This window comes from Leptodactylus fuscus, chromosome 9 (assembly GCF_031893055.1).
Source record: "Leptodactylus fuscus isolate aLepFus1 chromosome 9, aLepFus1.hap2, whole genome shotgun sequence".
Classification (NCBI taxonomy): domain Eukaryota; kingdom Metazoa; phylum Chordata; class Amphibia; order Anura; family Leptodactylidae; genus Leptodactylus; species Leptodactylus fuscus.
The window spans coordinates 31875979-31896724 of NC_134273.1; the positions used below are offsets into that span (position 1 = coordinate 31875979).

The following is a 20746-nucleotide window of genomic DNA, read 5'->3' on the forward strand; positions in this document are numbered from 1 at the left end:
TCTTGAGCTCCGTACCATATATGCCAGTGCTTCTCAAACGCTGAGTTGGTCCTCGTTGGCTGGTGAGGCTCAGGTTCCTGCCAGTATCCGCTTTGGCACAAAGAAGGTTTGCAGTTTGGGAAGGCACTCTGTATTTGCTGTAGAGTACTTTGATATAGGAAGTAACAGCTCTCCCAGAATGCAGTGCAGCTGTGAGCTTTGTAGGAACTCCGCCAAAATAGAGGTGAATCTGTCAACAGACTGTCGACTGGCTGCATTAGCAGCTGGCAGAAAGCTGAATTCAGCTCTGGGCTATAAATACAGGTTGTAACTCAGAATGCAGAATAGATAAGGAAAGCCATGTATTTGCATAGTTACTTGAATGTTGTATGTAGGTTAAATCTATATAGAAACTGTAGAATATTGGGGAAAAATGGTGGATGGCATGTTACCCGGGCAGTGGAGTAGGAGTGCCAAAGTACCAACTCCGACCCCTCTATGTTTCCACACCCCGACTCCTGCTCCAACTCCTTCATAAACGGCTGACAGCCGTGGTTAGTCAGGAGCAGTAAAGATCAGATTCATTAAAACATGAAGGAATTCCTATAAAAGTAAATATGTAACCAACTATATAAGTAATTATACAATATTAATAATTGTATAATAGCATTGAAAAAAAATTAGTCATTAAAATCATTAAAGCAGGAGCAGGCAAGTTTTCTTTCTGCCTCCACCCAAAACTGATCTCGACTCCAACTCCATGACTTTATGATATTGCTGAAATTGTAGTAGCCTGTGATTTCATTGCGGTGGAAACCCTAGTCTAATAGTCATGTAGCCTTTACTAGTCACACCCTAGAGGCCTTCTTAAAGGGGTTGCCTGGGTTTAGAAAAACTATAACTGCTTCCTTCTACAAACACTGCCACACCTCTCCGTAGGTTGTACCTGGTATTGCAGGTCACTTTTGTTTCCCTCAATGGGGCTGAAGGGCAATATCTGATAAAACCTGTGTGTGCGTGCGTGCCTGTTTTGTAGGAGCCCTGTTTTTCTAATTGGTTTTTTTTTTTTTGCTCCTTATATTCTTAGCTCTCTTGAGAGATTAGATCTTATAAAATGTCCTTGGATGACAATGGGAAGTCTTGTGTTGTATGGTACTATTATGTGATAAGCATAGGCTGCAATAGTTTACTATGAGCCTTATTATCTTGGATTGCTTTGTGGTGTTTGTGCTCATTGTTTTTTATACTCTTTTGCTTGTAGACTATGCAAATAATCAGTATCAATGTGACACATACAATCCCAATGGTCTCCCCTGAAAATTCAGAATGTGAGGAGTTATTATAGATGTATATCTATACACAGCACATAGTAAGCGAGCAGCTGACAGAGCCTCAGTGACTTCCTGCTGCTGTATATTCAGAAGCCGCTGGCTGTCACCGACAGTCTATTTGTGACCGGTCAACCCGTAGCTGCTATGAATTATGTATTAGTGGGTGACCCATTTTTGAGACAAATCCGTCCTTCGTCTAGGCAGGTCACACCGCCGCCGCCGGGCAGATCTGAGGTCACCACAGTGCACCCTGGGTGTGTAACCATCTGATGCCTGGGATACACGGGGCTGGGCTGCCTTTTGCTAATTTCTTTTGTGTCTTTGTAGGAATAACATTTAATGTAATGCATTTGGTAGAGAAGCTCATGGCTCCAGAGCAGTCAGCATTGATGGAGCCATGTTGGAATGTGTTTTATCTTAGTAAATATTGCTTCATGTTCAGTCTGTTGTTAGTCTATTTATTGCTGATCTAAGCGACACTTATGGGTGGGTTGTTGGCTGACATACTCTCTTCTTAAGAAATAAATATTTAGATAGGGTTTATTTGCTAATCTTGTGGCTGGTCATAAATGTGCCATCCCATTCCTCTAAGACAATGGCCTCTACACTATGGCCTCTCCAGCTTTTGGGAGCTACAACTCTGCTAACAGGGCATGCTTGGAGTAGTAGTTTCCTAAAAACTGGAGAGAAAATGCTTGTAAGCCATTGGTCTAGGCTAGGAACAAATATCCTAGCAGTAGGCATATATAGGTATTTATTGTAGATTGGTAGTATAATAACCGACCAGGGGTTTCCAGGAATTGCAGTTCTGGGCCAAGAAGCTAGGAAAGGTGAGAAAAAAGTCTGACCTCAGCAGTCACAGGAAAGAACCTGGGATGTCACCCACATACATAACTGCTGAGGTCCTGGGTCCTTTCCTGAGACCACTGAGGCTAGGACTTCTATTGGAAGAAGCCCCTGGGCGCAGTTGGACTGGAAATTGGTGGAAACACTGGATCATACACACAATCTCATTGGCAGTCTGATCACTGAGATCCCCACCAATTGTTAAAAAGAGGATTGAGCCCCATTTGAAAGAAGTAATTGGAAAAATGTTATCTTTGTACCGTATTAGCCAGTGGATATGAAATGTAAAGATTGAGGGTTCTCAGTAGTTGATACATTTTTTAATGCCTAACAAAAAATGACAGATTGCAAGCTTTCCAGACTACTCGGGTCTCTTCATCAAGCTGGTATAACACAGTAATCAAACACTCTGTTCCTGTAAAAATGTGCTTGCCTTCAGATATTGTGTTGTATCAGCCTGATGAAGATACCTGAGTAGTCTCGAAAGCTTGCAATCTGTCATAATGTTTTGTTAGACATTAAAAAAAGGCACCAGCTACTGAGGACTCTCAATCTTTACAAAGAAGTAGTTGTCACGCATTCTCGCTACCGCTTGATTCAATGATTATGGAGATGGCTGAATGCAATTGTTCGAGGGCCAACCCTGTAAGAGTTGCCCACCATGACACTATGAACCTTGAGATCTGTCGATCTTATAAAAATATTGGTAGTTTTTTTTACATGTAAATCAGTATAACCATGCCATGTATGCTCAGCACTACAGACAACTAACAGCACATAAGATCCTTTGGAACAGGCTGGACAGTGATAGAAAAGTATTAACACCTAGAGCTGGATTATCCAGGGAACCCTGCTGGGGAGTGTTAAGGAAAACTCTGCTTCTCAGAATCATTCTGTCATTACCAAGTGCTGTAGTGACTACAGATTGACATTTTTACATTGTTCAGGGTCATTTTCTAAAATATATCTTTATTTTTAAGTCCAGGGCTCCACATTGTAAAATGCTGCGTTTTACAGTACCTGCAAAGTGGATGGGAATCTGGCTAATCCCATCCAAACATTGCAGAATATTATCTGTAGTGGACATGGTGCATTTTTGTAAATTACAACATGTCAATTATACCTATGGAAGCAAAAAGTCCGCAGAGGAATATTCTGCGGCCTTTTTGTGAAAAGCACTGCAAGAAAAAATGCAATTTATTAATATAAAAATAATATAAATGAAATATAAAAATAATCATTCATAGGATTTAACTTGACATGTCTGTTTTAGTAAATTCATTTCTGTACACTTAGTAGTGTCAAGTCTTCCTTACTCTCCCAGAAACTTGCATTTTTGGCTTATTCCTGGTTCACTTCTGCATTTGGTATTCCGTTCAGGGAGTCCGTTTGGGGACTATAATGGGGTCCGTGTGTTTTCTGTGCAGTGTCTGCACGAGTCAAGCGGAGAGAAATTACTTTTCTCTCCTCATGATTCGTGCGGAGACTGTGCGGAATACACACAGATCCCATTATAGTCTATGGGGTCCGTCTGCTTTCATTGCTCACCGCTTTTTAATGTGTTCGGTATTCCGTTCAGGGAGTCTGTTTGGGGACCCCCTGAACGGAACACCAAATGCAGATGTGAACTAGGCCTTGCTGAACGTGCATATATTTCATATATTTTCAATAGGTGGAAGTTGGCGCCAGGGCTGTGGAGTCGGTAGTCCAAACCTCAGACACTGACTGTTAGAAGACGTGACGCTCCTCTAATTCATAAAAAAAGCTTATAGTTAATATGTAGCAAACTACACATTTAATTATATAATGTCAATAATTATGTAATTATTATTCTATAACAAATAATTTTATTACAAAGTTGTAGTGGGTAACTTTTTCCAACTCCACCCAAAACTGGCCCGGACTCGGACTCTATGGCCCTGGTTGGAATATCGCCTGTGCACATCTGATAGTCGGCCAATCCTCCTAAATCTTCAGACTTGGCCTATTCTCTCCATTATGTGTATGGCTAACTTTACTTTCTTAGTAACTTCTTATTTCTCATCTATCCCTCTTTTACCTCTGCTCTGATAGATAACAAGTGCTACTTCTCTTCTGACACATTCCTGAAAATATATGGGGGGTAGCAAAGTCCCAGGACTAGTTTAGCACAGAATATAATAAAATTATCTCTTTGCACTTTAGCTTTAGGCAACTGAAAAAAAATTTGTTCTCCAGAGTTTCCAATCCAATTTGAAATTTGCGACTTGGGGTAATTGAGCAGAACGCCCGAGGACTCTTTCCACTTGCAGACGTTGCAGAATTCATTCTGTCTCCTCTTTTTCTTGCTCATCTGTTAGGGGGGGAAAGGATTTATTGTGCATATAAATGAGCGTTATTTGAGTGATTGGCTAAAAAGGACTTATTGCTGGAGGAAGATCTATAATGAGATGGATGATAGCACCATGTGCTAAACAAGTTGTCACCAAAGTCTGTGGCAGGTTTGTTCCAAATGATCTCCAACTTATAGTGGAAAATAGGAAAGTTGCAGGTCATGGAAAGGAACTATAGCTACAGGTCACATGCTGTGTAACGCTATCCAACTTACAAAAAAAAATGCTAATCTAACTCACACCTGAATTTTTTTTTTTTTTCTTTGACGAGTATATCTTTTTATAACCATTTTTATGCTGCAGATACACATTAGATTAATTGGGATGTCCAGTCAGGATGACCTCCATTCCTCCAGATTCCCCCATATACATGCGTGGGCTGTTCGGCCACAAGGATCGGGCATGGTCAATTGATCCTTCTCCTGACACCATCTGTCCAGGCAGAGTCAGCACTCCCCCATACACAGAAGTCAGATGGTTCCACCAAAATTGGTAGATTAAGGCCATTATTGCCATGGGCTCCTTATTATAACCCCTGTCCATATGCAGTGTTACACTAGGTTCATACTAACGTTTGAGGCTCCGTCCCCCATTCTGCTTAGCAGAAGGACGACTGCAAGGACGACTCTTCTCTCCGCTGTTGTTGGCGGAAACCCAACTGACCCCTATATAGTCTATGGGGTCCATGGGTTCCACGTGTAACAGCTTTTTAAGCAGATAGGGGTTTCCGTCTTCCGGAACCCCAAGCGACCCCGAAGGGTGGAAACCTGAAATGTAGTGTGAACCTAGCAATAGGCACATTTCCCTTTGCTAGAATTATCTTCAGACCTGTAATGACCTCTTACAGATTTTTGTGACTCCCTTATCCAAGCTTTTTGACCTCCCTCTGTATCAGACACAACTGCTGATATTGAAATAGTTTAACCCCTAATTCACCAGTAAGGCTACATTCACATATAAAATCCCGAATGGAAATAAGTTATTTGAGGGATCCCATTGTAGTGGACCCCATGGTCTGTTACTGGTTAGTCCATTGTTCTTCTCTCCTTGTAACTGAATATAATTACAGACTTAATGCAGATGTGAACTAATATCTTAGTAATATATCATTTTGTCACCCCTATATGTACAGACTATAGAAATTATATATTGGGAGACCTTTTACACTGCTTTTGAGAAGCAGTGACTGGTTTTGTAGGGCCCAGCACAGATGGCATTCGCTCCCTGACTGATATGTGATGCTTTTTAATTTCCCCAGGGCTATCCCTGTGAAATGCGTCTCGGTGGGATCAGGGGGATTTTTTTTTTTTGTCTAGTTTTCACTGATTTTCTTATCTAAAATCAAATGCAATCTGATTATAGGAGCTAAGTGACAGCCATTAGATGTCACAGGAGGGCGGGCAGTCACCCAGCTCTCCATGGATCCAGATACTAGAATGATAGAGAACTACTATAGAGCGTGCTCAGATACTTTGGGCTTCTGTGTCCTTCACTCTGACCTTGTTTCTACTATGCTCAGGATTAATAGTACGATACAATGGAACATCATGTTCTTATTTTCAGTGATTGTGAAATGTCTTGGCCTATTGATGCCAAGATATATAGTATCAGACTGGCCCCGGCCATACACGTGAGATAACTGTGTGGTCCACTGATCTCTTGCCTGACTCCTTTTATGCATATGCGGTAGGTCCACAATCGTGTTTAAGAGACTTCATCCCCCATTCTGCTTAAAATAGACGGACAGAAAAGTCCTGCAAGGAGGACTTATTTTCTCTGCCACTTTTGGCGAACACCCCACAGACCCCGCTGTAGTCTTTTTAGGCGGATTTTCTGGTCCCATAGGATGGAAACCCGAACGTTAGTGTGAACTTAGCATTAGCTTGGTGATTGGCATGCATACTGAATAGGAGAGGGGAGGAAATATGTTTGGCATCATGTAATCTAACCATGAGCAAAAGGATTGGATGGTTCAAGTCAAACTGTCCAGTCCTTATTAGAGATGAGCGAGTACTGTTTGGATCAGCCGATCCGAACAGCACGCTCGCATAGAAATGAATGGACGTAGCCGGCACGCGGGGGGTTAAGCGGCCGGCCGCCGTCAAAGCGGAAGTACCAGGTGCTTCCATTCATTTCTATGGAGCGTGCTGTTCGGATCGGCTGATCCGAACAGTACTCGCTCATCTCTAGTCCTTATCTACCCCAAGATGTGTTTGGGTAGAGTCTGGAGGACCTCATAAGCATTGGATGGTTGATCAAACCCCATAACCTTTGATTGGTTGACCAAACCCACCAGAATCAGCAGCTGACAAAACCCTTATATTTTCAGAGCAGAAATTGGATCATGTGAACATATCCTTAAACATTTGTTCTTACCACTCTGCCCATTCCTCGTAATGTAATGAGTAAGTGAAGGACTTATGAAAGGGAAGAGATTTTGAGAGCAATTTTAAGCATATGTCGCAAAGAAAAGACCTCCAAACTCAGTTTACTCCTGGTATAGGATGGTTGGGCCATCCTAGCCAATCCTAGCGACATGCCGTCATTGTCCCCCTTACCACAACCTTTTTGTGCCCTTTTTTCCTATCAAGTAAAATGCATTGTTGTCACCAAACATTAACATTATTTAAAGGATTTTTCTCCTGAAGTTTAAGTTTACAAAAATTCAGCTAGGCCTTCTTGCCCTTTCTCGGCTCCTGTATCTGCCATTTCTGAACTGAACTGAGTAATGTGACACGGCCTGGTTTCTAAGGGTGTCCTAAATGTTTGTAGCTTCATCCATAGCAACCAGTCTATCTCAAATGACTCAGCTGTTCAATTTAAAGCTGAATTGGCACAGAAGGCAGTGGAAGCCGCCATTTTTGTAACCTGAGGCAATACACATGTCAATGTAAAGAGAACAGAACTCTTCTGTCTCTGATTTTCTCAGAAGCTACACTATAAAAGATATACTTGATGCTTTACTGCATCTTAGGAGTCTTTCTCTTCTCCCTAGCATCCATAAATCTTAAGGCCCCATACACACAATCTTATTTTTCATCAGCTTTCTATTATGTCATGACCGTGATTTTCAAGGGTCTGTAAGCCTAGGCCACCAAACTCAGGGCGAGTCCTATTCCTGTCTGTTTTGCAGTCAGAAATCATTCATTCAATTGTATGGATCTGTAGAAAACATGGACAGCACATGTATACCATCTATGTCGCGGTTAATATGTTTAATTGTGGACAGGTAAATGCATTTGATTGTGTGCATGTAGCCTAATACTGATGACTGGCAACCAAAGACAATGGCCACCAGTGGCAACATAATAGATTTAAAGCCATCAAAAGGGGTTACCAATTGCCTTTTAATGCTATTCTGATGCTTTCTAGGTCTTTCTGGTTTTCTACTTCCTGGTCCTGTATGACACACAGGAAGTGGCAGACAATGCCTCCTCAGCCAATCACCAGCGGCGTGGCCAGTGATTGGCTTAGCATTGACTTCCTGTGCGTCAATGGGAATACAGGAAGTAGAAAGTGGCGAGAGACCAGGGTAGCATCAGAAGCAGGGATGTGAGATTGGTTTAAAATTAAATTTTTATTAACCCAATTTAGAATTTGTTTTAACAAGTTTATTAACCTAGTTATTAAAACTAAGCTAAAGCTTCTTATCACTGACCAAGCAACAACAAAAAAATTACAAAAAGCTGCTTTTTTGTTCTAAGTATGAAATTATTGGGCTTTAAGTACTTTTTCCACTCTCTGCCAAGCATTGGAGATATGCGGCTGGTGAGCGAATAATCTCCCCCCTTATTACCAATTCTTTTATGGACACATTCTTGTATAATAAAAAGAACGATTTTAGCACAAAATACAAAGTATAACCAGAAAAATTAGCCCGGAGCAAGACCACTGATGAGGCAGGGAGTTTAGAGCTTGGTCTTTAAGTCTTCTATCAGAAGCTTGTATTTCAGATGTCTGTTTTTTGTAACACGTGTTATCTCCGTCCCGCAGGCATTTGGACAAGCACACAGTAATCATAAAAAAGTGGCGGCGGATGGAGAAAGCAGAGAGGAAACGCTCATACAAGAATCTGCAACCAAGGAAGAATATTACATGAAAAAGGTCTTAGAACTGCAAACCGAGCTGAAACAATCCAAGAATGTTGTTGCCAACACACTGTCTGAAAATGAGCGTCTGAATTCCCTGGCCCAGGAGCTGAGAGAGGTATGGACCCTACATTACTGCTGGCAGCGGGTTATATGATATTGTTAGGCCATCCGGTATCATGTACATTAGGCTCTTATAGCTCACACATAGTGCTGTCATGTACATTAGGCTCTTATGGCTCACGCATAGTGCTATCATGTACATTAGGCTCTTATGGCTCACACGTACTGCTATCATGTACATTAGGCTCTTATGGCTCACACGTACTGCTATCATGTACATTAGGCTCTTATGGCTCACACGTACTGCTATCATATACATTAGGCTCTTATGGCTCACACATAGCGCTATCATGTACATTAGGCTCTTATGGCTCACACAGTGCTATAATGTACGTTAGGCTCTCATGGCTCACACATAGTGCTATAATGTACATTAGGCTCTTATGGCTCACATGTAGTGCTATCATGTACATTAGGCTCTTATGGCTCACACATAGTGCTATCATGTACATTAGGCTCTTATAGCTCACACATAGTGCTATCATGTACATTAGGCTCTTATGGCTCACACATAGTGCTATCATGTACATTAGGCTCTTATGGCTCACACATAGTGCTATCATGTACATTAGGCTCTTATAGCTCACACATAGTGCTATCATGTACATTAGACTCTTATGGCTCACACCTAGTGCTATCATGTACATTAGGCTCTTATGGCTCACACATAGTGCTATCATGTACATTAGGCTCTTATGGCTCACACATAGTGCTATCATGTACATTAGGCTCTTATGGCTCACACCTAGTGCTATCATGTACATTAGGCTCTTATGGCTCACACATAGTGCTATCATGTACATTAGGCTCTTATGGCTCACACATAGTGCTATCATGTACATTAGGCTCTTATGGCTCACACATAGTGCTATCATGTACATTAGGCTCTTATGGCTCACACATAGTGCTATCATGTACATTAGGCTCTTATGGCTCACACCTAGTGCTATCATGTACATTAGGCTCTTATGGCTCACACATAGTGCTATCATGTACATTAGGCTCTTATGGCTCACACATAGTGCTATCATGTACATTAGGCTCTTATAGCTCACACATAGTTCTATCATGTACATTAGACTCTTATGGCTCACACCTAGTGCTATCATGTACATTAGGCTCTTATGGCTCACACATAGTGCTATCATGTACATTAGACTCTTATGGCTCACACCTAGTGCTATCATGTACATTAGGCTCTTATGGCTCACACATAGTGCTATCATGTACATTAGGCTCTTATGGCTCACACATAGTGCATGTCTATAGTTATTTCATGAGAAGAATCAATATTCATGGAAATTTGCCTTGATTGTTTTCAATTTGTTGTCCATAAAATGTGATTTGTAGCTAGGCTGGATAGTAGATCGAGATGATAAAAGAAATCCTTGCCTACAGATATCGCTTCCACACTGCGGCATCTTCACGATCGGTAATATCTTCATAACATGCAAATGGACTAAAATAATTTTTTTAAAAAAAAAAAATTTACTCATCTTCCCCCTGCAAAGCCAGTCCTGCTTTTGTTTTGGTGCTCCAGTTTAATACAGCTTTCCCTTCTGTGATGTTGTTATAAGTAAGTTCTGTATGTTCTGTTCTGCTTACTTATTCTGCTTTGTCTGCCTAGCAACAGTGAGGTAGTAAGGGAGGAGGAGCTGAGCTTAGGGGGAGGAGTTGTTAGACAGGGAGCCATGATGGAGCATGGAATAAAGTGTTCTGATCTACAAGAGTAACCATCTCATAGTGGAGTTATTCCAGAAGACCTGCATCCTCACTACAACACTACAATTGGCGACGAGGATTAAGAATCATCAGCTAAAGGTATTTCACTGCTACAGGAAACTGTTTACAAGACTGCAATCCTAGCACCAGCCATGGCCTGCTTACCCTCCTTTGCTGTATTTGATGTGCACCAGCCCCAAGCAAACTTGGCAGCATGCTGGAATAAATGGCTGAAACGCTTTGAGATATTCCTGCAAGCAATGAACATTACTGATAATGCAATAAAGAAAGCCATGTTATTGCACTATGCAGGGGAGCAAGTCTATGATATCTTCACAACTCTGCCTAATACAGGGGAGGACAGTGACTATGAGCTAAGCAAAGCAGCATTAACTAAGCATTTCTCTCCATACATAAATGCAGCTTTTGAAATTTTCAAGTTTAGACAGTCAAAACAGTCAGCAACAGAAACCATTGATGAATATCATGTCCGCTTAAGACAACTTGCAGCTTACTGTGAATTTGCAGATATAGACAAGGAAATTCTGATGCAAATCATACAAGGTTGTGTGTCCTCTAAGTTAAGGAGACAAGCACTCAGAGATCCCACCATGACTTTAACAAAGCTACTGGACATTGCACGTATTCATGATGCAGCAGAGAATCAAGCTAAACTTATAGAGAACACAGACTGTATACCAGAGCAGCCATCTTCTGTAGCAAAGCTCACTCAGAAGCCACATGTGCCTCACACACAGGCTGCAACCTGCTACAACTGTGGAGGTCCTTATCCTCATCAGAAACCATGCCCAGCAAAGGGAGTAACTTGTCATAACTGTGGGAAACAAAATCACTTTGCAAAAGTCTGCAGATCAAAATCACAATCTTCTCTCTCTGCTAAACAAGCCTTACCACAGAAAGTTCAGGCAGTGCAGTCAGTGTCCCCTGCGGATGAGCCCAGCAGCACCTACTTATTCTCAGTGACTGAGGGGTCTCGCAATGTGCATGCAATGTCTAATCCCAAACAAGTCATCTTAATACATGGCAATCCGGTGGAGACACTGGTAGATACAGGGGCGTCTGTCAATGTTATTAGTCATGCCACTTATAATCAGCTAAAGAACAAACCTGCTTTGCAATGTACTAACCTGAAGATATATCCTTATGGTTCAGCTACTGCATTACCCCTATGTGGCAAATTTCAGGCATTACTAACGGCTGAAGGGAAATCCATCACGGACACTTTCTATGTAGTGGAGTGTTCTGCAAACACTCTTCTCAGCTGCAATAGTGCGGTATCTCTGGGCCTAGTGAAACTGGCAAACAGCGTAACACACTCTTCTGTCCAAACTATTATGCAAAAATATCCTCAACTCTTTCAAGGCATAGGAAAGCTGAAAGACTTTCAAGTGAAATTACACATTGACCAGTCAGTCCAGCCGTCAGTTCAACCTCACAGGCGCATCCCATTCCATGTCCGCAAGCTAGTGGAGAAAGAGCTACAAGACCTTGAGACAGATGATGTTATTGAACGTGTCGAGGGCTCAACTCCCTGGGTCTCACCAATTGTTGTTGCGCCTAAACCTAAGCAGCCTGGTAAAATCAGGTTATGTGTGGATATGCGACATGCCAATCGAGCCATTCAAAGAGAAAGGCACATTACGCCTACCATTGATGATATTCTCACAGATCTAAATGGTGCAAAAGTATTCTCAAAAATTGATCTAAAATCTGGTTATCATCAGCTTGAATTGCATCCAGACTCCAGATATATCACAACTTTTAGCACTCATGTCGGTCTAAGAAGGTTCAAGAGGCTGAATTTTGGCATTTCATCGGCTGCAGAAATCTTTCAGAATGTTATCAGGCAGGTTCTTTCAGGAATACCTGGAGTCCTCAATGTTAGTGATGACATCCTTATCTTTGGCACAACCCAAGAGGAACATGACAATCACCTAGAACAAGTCTTTCAGAGACTGCAAACCTGCAATTTAACTGTTAATCCATCAAAATGCGAGTTCAACAAGACGTCATTGAATTTTTTTGGCTACATTTTTTCTGAAAATGGTGTTTCTGCAGACCCTGAGAAAGTAGCAGCCATAACCTCTGCTAGCCAGCCACAAAATGTCTCAGATGTTCGAAGTTTTCTTGGTCTGGTCACATACTGTGGACGATTCATACCTGATCTGGCTACTGTTTCTGAACCCCTACGACAACTCACTAAAAAGGATACTCCTTGGTCATGGACAGTTGAACATCAATCAGCATTTGACACACTAAAGTCCAGTCTTTCTAGTGACACGGTCATGGCCTATTTTGACCCACTAAAGTCTACTGAGCTCATTGTGGATGCCAGTCCTGTAGGCCTTGGTGCAATTTTAACTCAGGTGTCCAAAACTGGCAGTATCTCCACAGTCTCCTATGCGAGCAAGGCTTTAACAGAAACGGAACAGCGCTATTCTCAAACTGAGAGGGAAGCTCTCGCAGTTGTATGGGGATGCCTTCATTTTCATCTTTACCTCTTTGGTTGTCCATTCACAGTGGTCAGTGATCATAAACCACTCATTCCAATCTTCAATAAACATTCATCAAAGCCACCCCCACGACTTGAACGCTGGCTACTCCGCCTGCAGAACTATCGCTTTCACTTGAGATATGAGGCAGGAGCTGGGAACCCTGCAGACTATTTTTCAAGACACCCTTCACCACAGTCTACCAAAGATGACTTGCCTGCCACTGTCTTAGCTGAGGAGCATGTAAATTTCATTGTTACACACTCTGTGCCAAGAGCAATGACCCTCGAAGAAATTAAACATGCGGTGGATTCTGATCCCCAACTTCAGTTGGTAATTGACACTGTTCGGTCTAAGAACTGGAACTCTTTTCTAGCTGAGACTCGTCTTCAACCGCAGGGCCAAACAGCATATTTACAGGCCTTCTTTAATGCAAGACACTCTCTTTCTGTATCTGACTCAAACATACTACTACGTGACAACCGCCTGGTCATTCCTCAGAAACTTCAGAGTAGAGTGATCGATCTGGCCCATGAGGCCCATCAAGGTATAGTTAAAACAAAGCAATTACTTAGGGAGAAAGTATGGTTTCCTGGACTAGATAAACAAGTGGAAGCACTTATTGCCACATGTATACCTTGCCAAGCAACTACGGTGGACCATAGCCGAGCACCAGTACAAATGACACCTGTGCCAGACAATCCATGGACTGCTGTGAGTGTTGATTTCTGCACTTTGCCAGATCATTCCTATTTACTGGTTGTCATAGATGATTTTTCTAGGTTTCCAGTCATTGAACCCGTTTCCACCACCTCTGCAAGAGCTGTCATACCAAAACTGGACAAAATCTTCTCTGCATATGGCATACCTGAAACAGTGAAGACTGACAATGGGCCACCTTTCAATAGTGCAGATTTTCAGTCTTTTGCAACTTATCTTGGTTTTAACCACAGGAAAATAACTCCTTACTGGCCTCAAGCCAATGGTGAAGTGGAGCGCTTCATGCAATCAATCAACAAAACTCTTCGGATTGCTACCATGGAACACAAGGATTTGCAGCAAGAATTGTACAGATTCCTTAGACAGTACAGAGCCACCCCACACTCTACTACAGGAACTCCGCCAGCGACTGCGCTTTTCGGCAGGCCTTTGCGCATTAAGCTTCCAAACATCCCAGTAGTTCACGTCCAGACTCCATTGGTCCTCAATGATTCCCTTGCCAAAGGCAGGATGAAAAGATATGCAGATAAGAGAAGTTGTTGCTTCAAACAGCTGGATGTGGGAGACTGGGTCCTTGTTAAAAGGCTGAGACCCAGTGACAAGTTATCATCCCCTTATCATCCAGAACCCTTTCAAGTCACACACATCAAAGGTACCATGGTTACTGCTCAACGCCAGGGTCATCAAGTGACACGAAATGTCTCCCATTTTAAAAAGCTTTGTGACTACAACCCAGGAGCAAGTGCAGAGGAGACAGATGATGAGGAAATTTCACCAGGTACAACTGGTTCAGCAACACCAACAAGAGATACCGAAAATTTACAGACTGTTTCTGATAACGAGATGTCTCAACGCTACCCGACAAGGATGAGTCGAAGGCCACCAACGCACCTCAGGGACTATGTTCTGCAGTAAAATTTTCTTTTCAGTTCGGACCTTTTATTTATTGTTCATTTATAATGTTTGCATTTTATTTTATTTTTTTTTATAAGAAGGGGAGAGATGTGATGTTGTTATAAGTAAGTTCTGTATGTTCTGTTCTGCTTACTTATTCTGCTTTGTCTGCCTAGCAACAGTGAGGTAGTAATAGAGGAGGAGCTGAGCTTAGGGGGAGGAATTGTTAGACAGGGAGCCTTGATGGAGCATGGAATAAAGTGTTCTGATCTACAAGAGTAACCATCTCATAGTGGACTTATTCCAGAAGACCTGCATCCTCACTACAACACTACACCTTCCATCTCGTGACTCCCCTCCCCCCCATCATGGTTTTAACATATATCAACACATCAGTCATGGATAAGGTGAAGAAATGATCACATGTGTCCCCCCCCCCCCCCCCGCCCCATGTATCTAGAGCTGTCGCTGCCTCTCCTTCAGTCCTCCTGGTGGCTGTTTACTTGCATTTGGCACATACCCGCTGTAGCAAATGAGTGACTGCAGTAGTCCGGTGCTGCACCACCTATAGATTCTGCATTTGATAGTATTATACAGTGAAACCTCTTTGAGACAACCACCCACAATTACTTGAAAAAGTGGTCTTCTAGGGAAGTGGCTAGTATGGAGAACTGAAAATCATGTACACTGTATACGAATATATATTTTATAGGACTCATGTAGAGATGAGGGAGTAGTATTCGTTTGAATATCGAATCCTATTATAGTCTGCGTGAAAAAACGGGAATGTTGTTCCGGTTTCCATGGAACCAAAGTTCGACACCTTGGATCCTCCAAGTTCCGGAAGTAGCAGGATCAGGAGCACGAGGAGGTTTTTGCATTGAATTCAATGGAATTTTCCCACGTGGTTTTTGACCGATACGAGTATTCGATCGAATAGTAGTATTTGATCGAATACTACTCGCTCATCTCTACTCCTATGATGTCAGCTTTGTACCCTCTACTACTCTTAACAGTCCTGTGTGTTACTGAAAGACAACTGGCTGCAGCAGGAGCCTCTCCCTTTTCCAAGTCTGCTGTAGTAAAAATAATTAAGCCTCACCCCTCAAATTTCCAGACAAAGATGGAGCAGATCAGTCGGAGATTAACCCCTGTTTGTTTTGGGATCATGCAGAGAATACTCTAGCCTGTTTTCTTTTCCCATTCTTTTCTACGTCTAGTTTTCCTTTAAAGGGAATGTGTCGCCAGGGTATGACATTGTTCAAATCACGTTTTTATTATATTTAAGTTGTTCTTTTGAGGCAGGTTCTCTATTGTGAACTTTTGGCATAAATCACACAGACCAAACCTCTTCCTATGTATATCTTTCCATATTTTGCAGCGCACATACGGTAGATCCTTCTTAGAATTTTACATTTCTCTTCCCTTGAAGACTCTTTTCCGGTTTTCACTAGACATCCCATGTAATTGGATTTAATCCTGTTTGCTGTATTTTGCTGAAGGGCTAGGTGTCAGTGTTAAACAGATTCTCAGTAAACAGATCTTCATTGGCCGCACAACCCTCTGCAAACACAAGGGCACTTAGAAGTAATAGGAAGGTTACTTTACTTAATGAACTGGAAATGCAAATATCGCTTGACATGAATTACTGCACAGCTAAATTAAATGCTAACCAAATTTGTTTACTCAACTAAAACCTCCGCCAAATCTTCCTCCGCTCTCAGATTCTTCCAATGCTTTTCCAAGACCACGAGTGCTTGCGAACTCCAGACTAAAGCAGAGCACGACTTCTGCAAATCGTGCAGGTCATAGTAGACTAGAGAAAGACAGAGGTAACCAACTCCATAAGGTGCAGCTGTACTGTAGGCCGCAATTCACCTGTCGAGTGTATATTAAAATAAATAAGTTTTCGGTAGTATTTTACTGATTTTTTTTTTTTTTTTTTTTTACTTATTCCTTCCATATCTATAATTACTGTCATGATTTTGTTGGTTGTCCTTGGAAACCGACAGCAACAAACTTGTACTCTGCTGACAGTCATGGGACTATTTACTGTCATATTGTCATAAGAGCCTTCTCAATGTACTAGACTTGGAAACTGGCTGAATTTTCCTGCCATAAGAAGATATTGATAGTGTTATGAAAGTGGCATTTTACTTTTCACCTTCAAGGTCTGTCCTAAGATGACCCCTTTTTTATAGTATGGCATGTAATTTTTTTTTAAAGGTGTTATAAATGTACTTTCATAGGAATTCGATCTCTATTTATCTCTAGTAGATCTTTACTGCTTCTGACAGTTCATGACTGTAAGCCATTTCTGAAGGAGTCGTCGTCTTGAGTTGGTCTGTCATTTGGCCTAGCGTCTCCAAAGCCTTGAAGATGGGGTCTCTCATGAAGCCTCTAGAGTGTTTGGTCTAGCAAGGTGTTGCCTTCTTATTAATGATGCCAAATTTCAATCTCCTGGGTGTTCTTGAGAAGAAGCTGAACAAACATTGTGACATTTAGAGTGAGTAAACCCCTTCAGACCTTTCAGTACGCCAACCCTCCGGGCGGTAGCCCCCATGTGCCCGCCACCTCCTGTGTAGATTGGTTCTGATTGTTTGACTTTAGTCACATTAGCCTGGAGTTTGTCTGTCTGGCTATATACACGGGCCACAATTACAAGTCTTTTGTGTGGTGTGGGCTGATTATATCCATTCACCCATGCTTTGTCGCTCGATAAATTTTTACTAAATAGATACTTTTTTTTTTTTTAAATTTAAAAAAAAAAAAATCGCTTTCACAATTTTATCTTTTTTTCCTTTTCTTGGCTAATTGGACTTTTTCTGATTTCTTCGGTGTATTCATTTATCACTTGTAATGCAGCTAATATCCTTTCATTGCCGCTCATGATAATTGCCCTCATTATCCAGCAGGCTGATTATAATAGTGAATTTTTTTTTTTTTTTTTCTTCCTCCCCCCGTTGTTATATAGACACAGCCTGGCAGTGTGATTTTCTTTTATGTAGAAATAGCAATTTAATTCAGGCTCATTGTAAACAGATAAAACTATCAGCTTTATCTTTCCTGCTTGTAGACTATTAAGGGAATTTTCCAAATTTCTTTTGTTATTTTTGAACAAAAGGATTTTTGTTTCGCCTAAATGGTATTAATATTTTAGAAAAATATATCCTATGTATAATATGAACCATATTTGTAGTGGTGCATTGGTAAAATTGTGGGCTCTATACACAAGCAGTTTATCATTTACTTCTATGGAGAGTAATCGTAAAGTAATGACGTCTACAGAGAGGGGAGGAGGAGAAAGAGAGACAGAGATAACAAAGTCTACAGAAATAAATAATTCCTTTCTGTTAGAAGGGTGTATAGTAATTCATGATAAACCAGCTTTGTTGTGAAAGAAAACTGTCTTTCTATAGTACAAATGTGTCTCTACTCTGAGGAGCTTTACTCTTCTTCTTCTCGCCTCTCCATAGACTTTTATTGTACAGATTTGATCATTTGCAGAAGGAAGCAAATAAATGAAGAACTGGGCAATTTTCTTTAATAAACTATATTACAAAGTTTGTTATATTCACCTGCACTTTGGATTTATGAAAGTCGCAGTACTTTTACTGTGGCATTATGTTTTTGGAGACCGTAGTCGTGTTTTTCTAATCCCGAACAAACCATTTAGACTTAGTTAGTACATATTACATTTGACACCAGTTTCCACCAAAAACTTTTTGCTTCGAGGGTTCTGCCATGTGAGCCTAGCCTCTTAAGCTGATGCTCACTGAATGATCTATGGAACCTTAAACTGCACATGCACAGCAGAAATCCAAATGTAAGTCTTATGCTGAGTTCACACAGAGTTTTTTGGACCGGATTTTGACATGGGAAGCCGCCTCAGAATCCGCCTCCAAAAAACATCTCCCGCGGCTAGCCGCAACTGGATGCTGGAGCAGTGCCAAGGTGGATTAGGCGTAAATGAATGAGCCTAGTCGGGAGGGAAGGTCACACCACGGCGGATTCAGCCGCGGAATCCGCGGCAAGATGGGGCAGCTTGCTTCTTTTTTCTGCGAGCAAAAAAAGAAGTGAACGGCTCCCATTGAAGTCAATGGGAGGCATTTTTTGGAGATTCATTCCGCGTTAAAATCCGACCAAAAAAACTCAGTGTGAATTTACCCTTAGATGTCTACCACTGAACTTGTAGCTATGCATCCTATTTGCAATATACAAATCCAACTTGTGTGAACATCCCCTTACAGTTAAAAGTAAAACCATAATGCTTAAAAGACCTGTCAACCCAAACCCGTCCTCTATGCCTAGTTCTACAAATCGCTTTATATTCATCTGAAAGAACTTACAAGTATAATCCACTTTTCCTAGAAATTTTGTGCTTTTCACCGCATTATACTTAAGCTGCTGCTCCCATCCTCCTCAGGCAATGGTTAGAGGTCATATAGCAGGCAGCTCTTTCCTGCTCTTGTATGGGAAATCGTGTTGGAAAAACTGAGTTGTCCTATGGTTTTCTGAGTAGCTGCACGGCCTTCCACTTACTAACCCGTATTATATTATGTCACTGGCTTTGAACTTGTTCTGCAAAGGAGATCAGTCAGTACGGTTTACTAGAATTACGAGACATTTCCACAGTTGCACTGAGGGTCGGTATCTCAGCCTAATATATTTATTATAATTCACTTCAGTTTTCTGGTTGAGAATCATAATGGAGATCTATACCACATACGGTAGATCTCTGTTCAAGTGCACGGATGTGAGACAGATGTAAATCGGTCATTCCCTGCTCAGTCCGAGGCCTTTAAGACTGGTGTATGAAATGGCAGTCTTAATAAATCTTTACAAATGTCTTCCCTTTGCCCATTGCTACTGACTCCAAGACAAATGCCACTCCTATCTGACAATGACTGTCATCCATTTATGAATGAGTTGGAGTTGGGCTTTGGAAAAATAGAGGAGTCCGTGGTTTGGGCTACTGAGGCTACGGCCCTGTTGGTAGATGGGTGTCCTGGTAACCAGGGCTGTGGAGTTGGGACTCATTTTGGGTGGAGTCAGGAAAAAAGTTACCAACTCCTCTTTAAAAATAAAATGATTCATTATTTTTAATTATATTATGCAATTATTAATAATGTACTATTAATTGGATACATAGTTTGTTACCTATTTACTTTCTTAAGAATTCAATCCCTAGTTTAATAAATTAGAGGAGCTTTACTGCTCGGAGATGTTTTGTGGAGTTGGAGTTGGTGGCTTGGCCTACCGACCCCTCAGCCCTGCCATTGACTGTTTTGCATTAGTTCCCAGGGACTAAATATTACGCCTTTGCATCTGCTTCAGCCTCTCTTCCCCTCTTTGCCTAGCGTTGGAATTTGGCGGTTGCAGTTGCTGAGAACATGAGGATGATGTCATGGTCTAAAGTCGAAAACTTCAGTCTGAAATAATTTCATTGTGAGTCATCTGGACACACTAGCTGTACTTCTCCCTGACTCCTACGAAGAAGGAGGAACCCTTATAAAAATCTCTCGCCAATATGAGATATGCTTGCACACACGAATCAGTGAATTGTAGTCTTTGTGTCATCTCTTGCGTCATATCCTTTAGATTCCACATCTACAGTTCATGGTCCATTTTAGATGCATCGTCATATACTGTATCCGTCGTGTCTTCTGCTCAACCAAACCAAAGTTATATGTCACATTACACAGCCATGCCCCTTCCTCTGTAACCACTGATGTGAATATCCGCTGTTTTTTGGATTTATGGGAGCAATGTTTTTGTTGTTGTACTTGTGTCCATGCTGAGCTGCGCACATGGTTTACATTATAGTTAGTGTGTGTGTTTTCCATTTGCTTTTCGCTATCTCCATATTCACTGGTTGTTTTTGGCTTTGTCTGTGCTCTGCAATTATTTTAATATCACGAGTGAGTCAGCAGCATAAGGTACCTATTTGTGTTACTTTTAACCCCACCTAGGGGTGAGGATTTTTTTTTTTTTGTGTCTGAGATTAAACCCATGGCTTGCAATACCTCCAGGATTTTATGATCCTCAGTTGTCAGCATGCTTTGCCCGTCTGTCTGAGCAACTGCTTACAGGCACACATGTCCTTGCTAAGCTACTAAGAGCAAATGATGGGCAACAGGCGGCATGCCGAAAGTGGT

General features: G+C 41.5%; 1 protein-coding gene across 4 annotated transcripts in view; it reads left to right on the top strand.

The window, feature by feature from the left end:
- The window catches only part of BICD2 (BICD cargo adaptor 2), a 77438-nt gene that overhangs the window by 32178 nt on the left and 24514 nt on the right, over window positions 1–20746 (top strand). For all 4 annotated transcript variants that reach the window (XM_075287151.1, XM_075287152.1, XM_075287150.1 and 1 more), the window contains exon 2: window positions 8522–8734. In XM_075287151.1, coding sequence (XP_075143252.1) covers window positions 8522–8734 — 213 coding nt within the window. The remainder of the gene's footprint in view (window positions 1–8521; window positions 8735–20746) is intronic.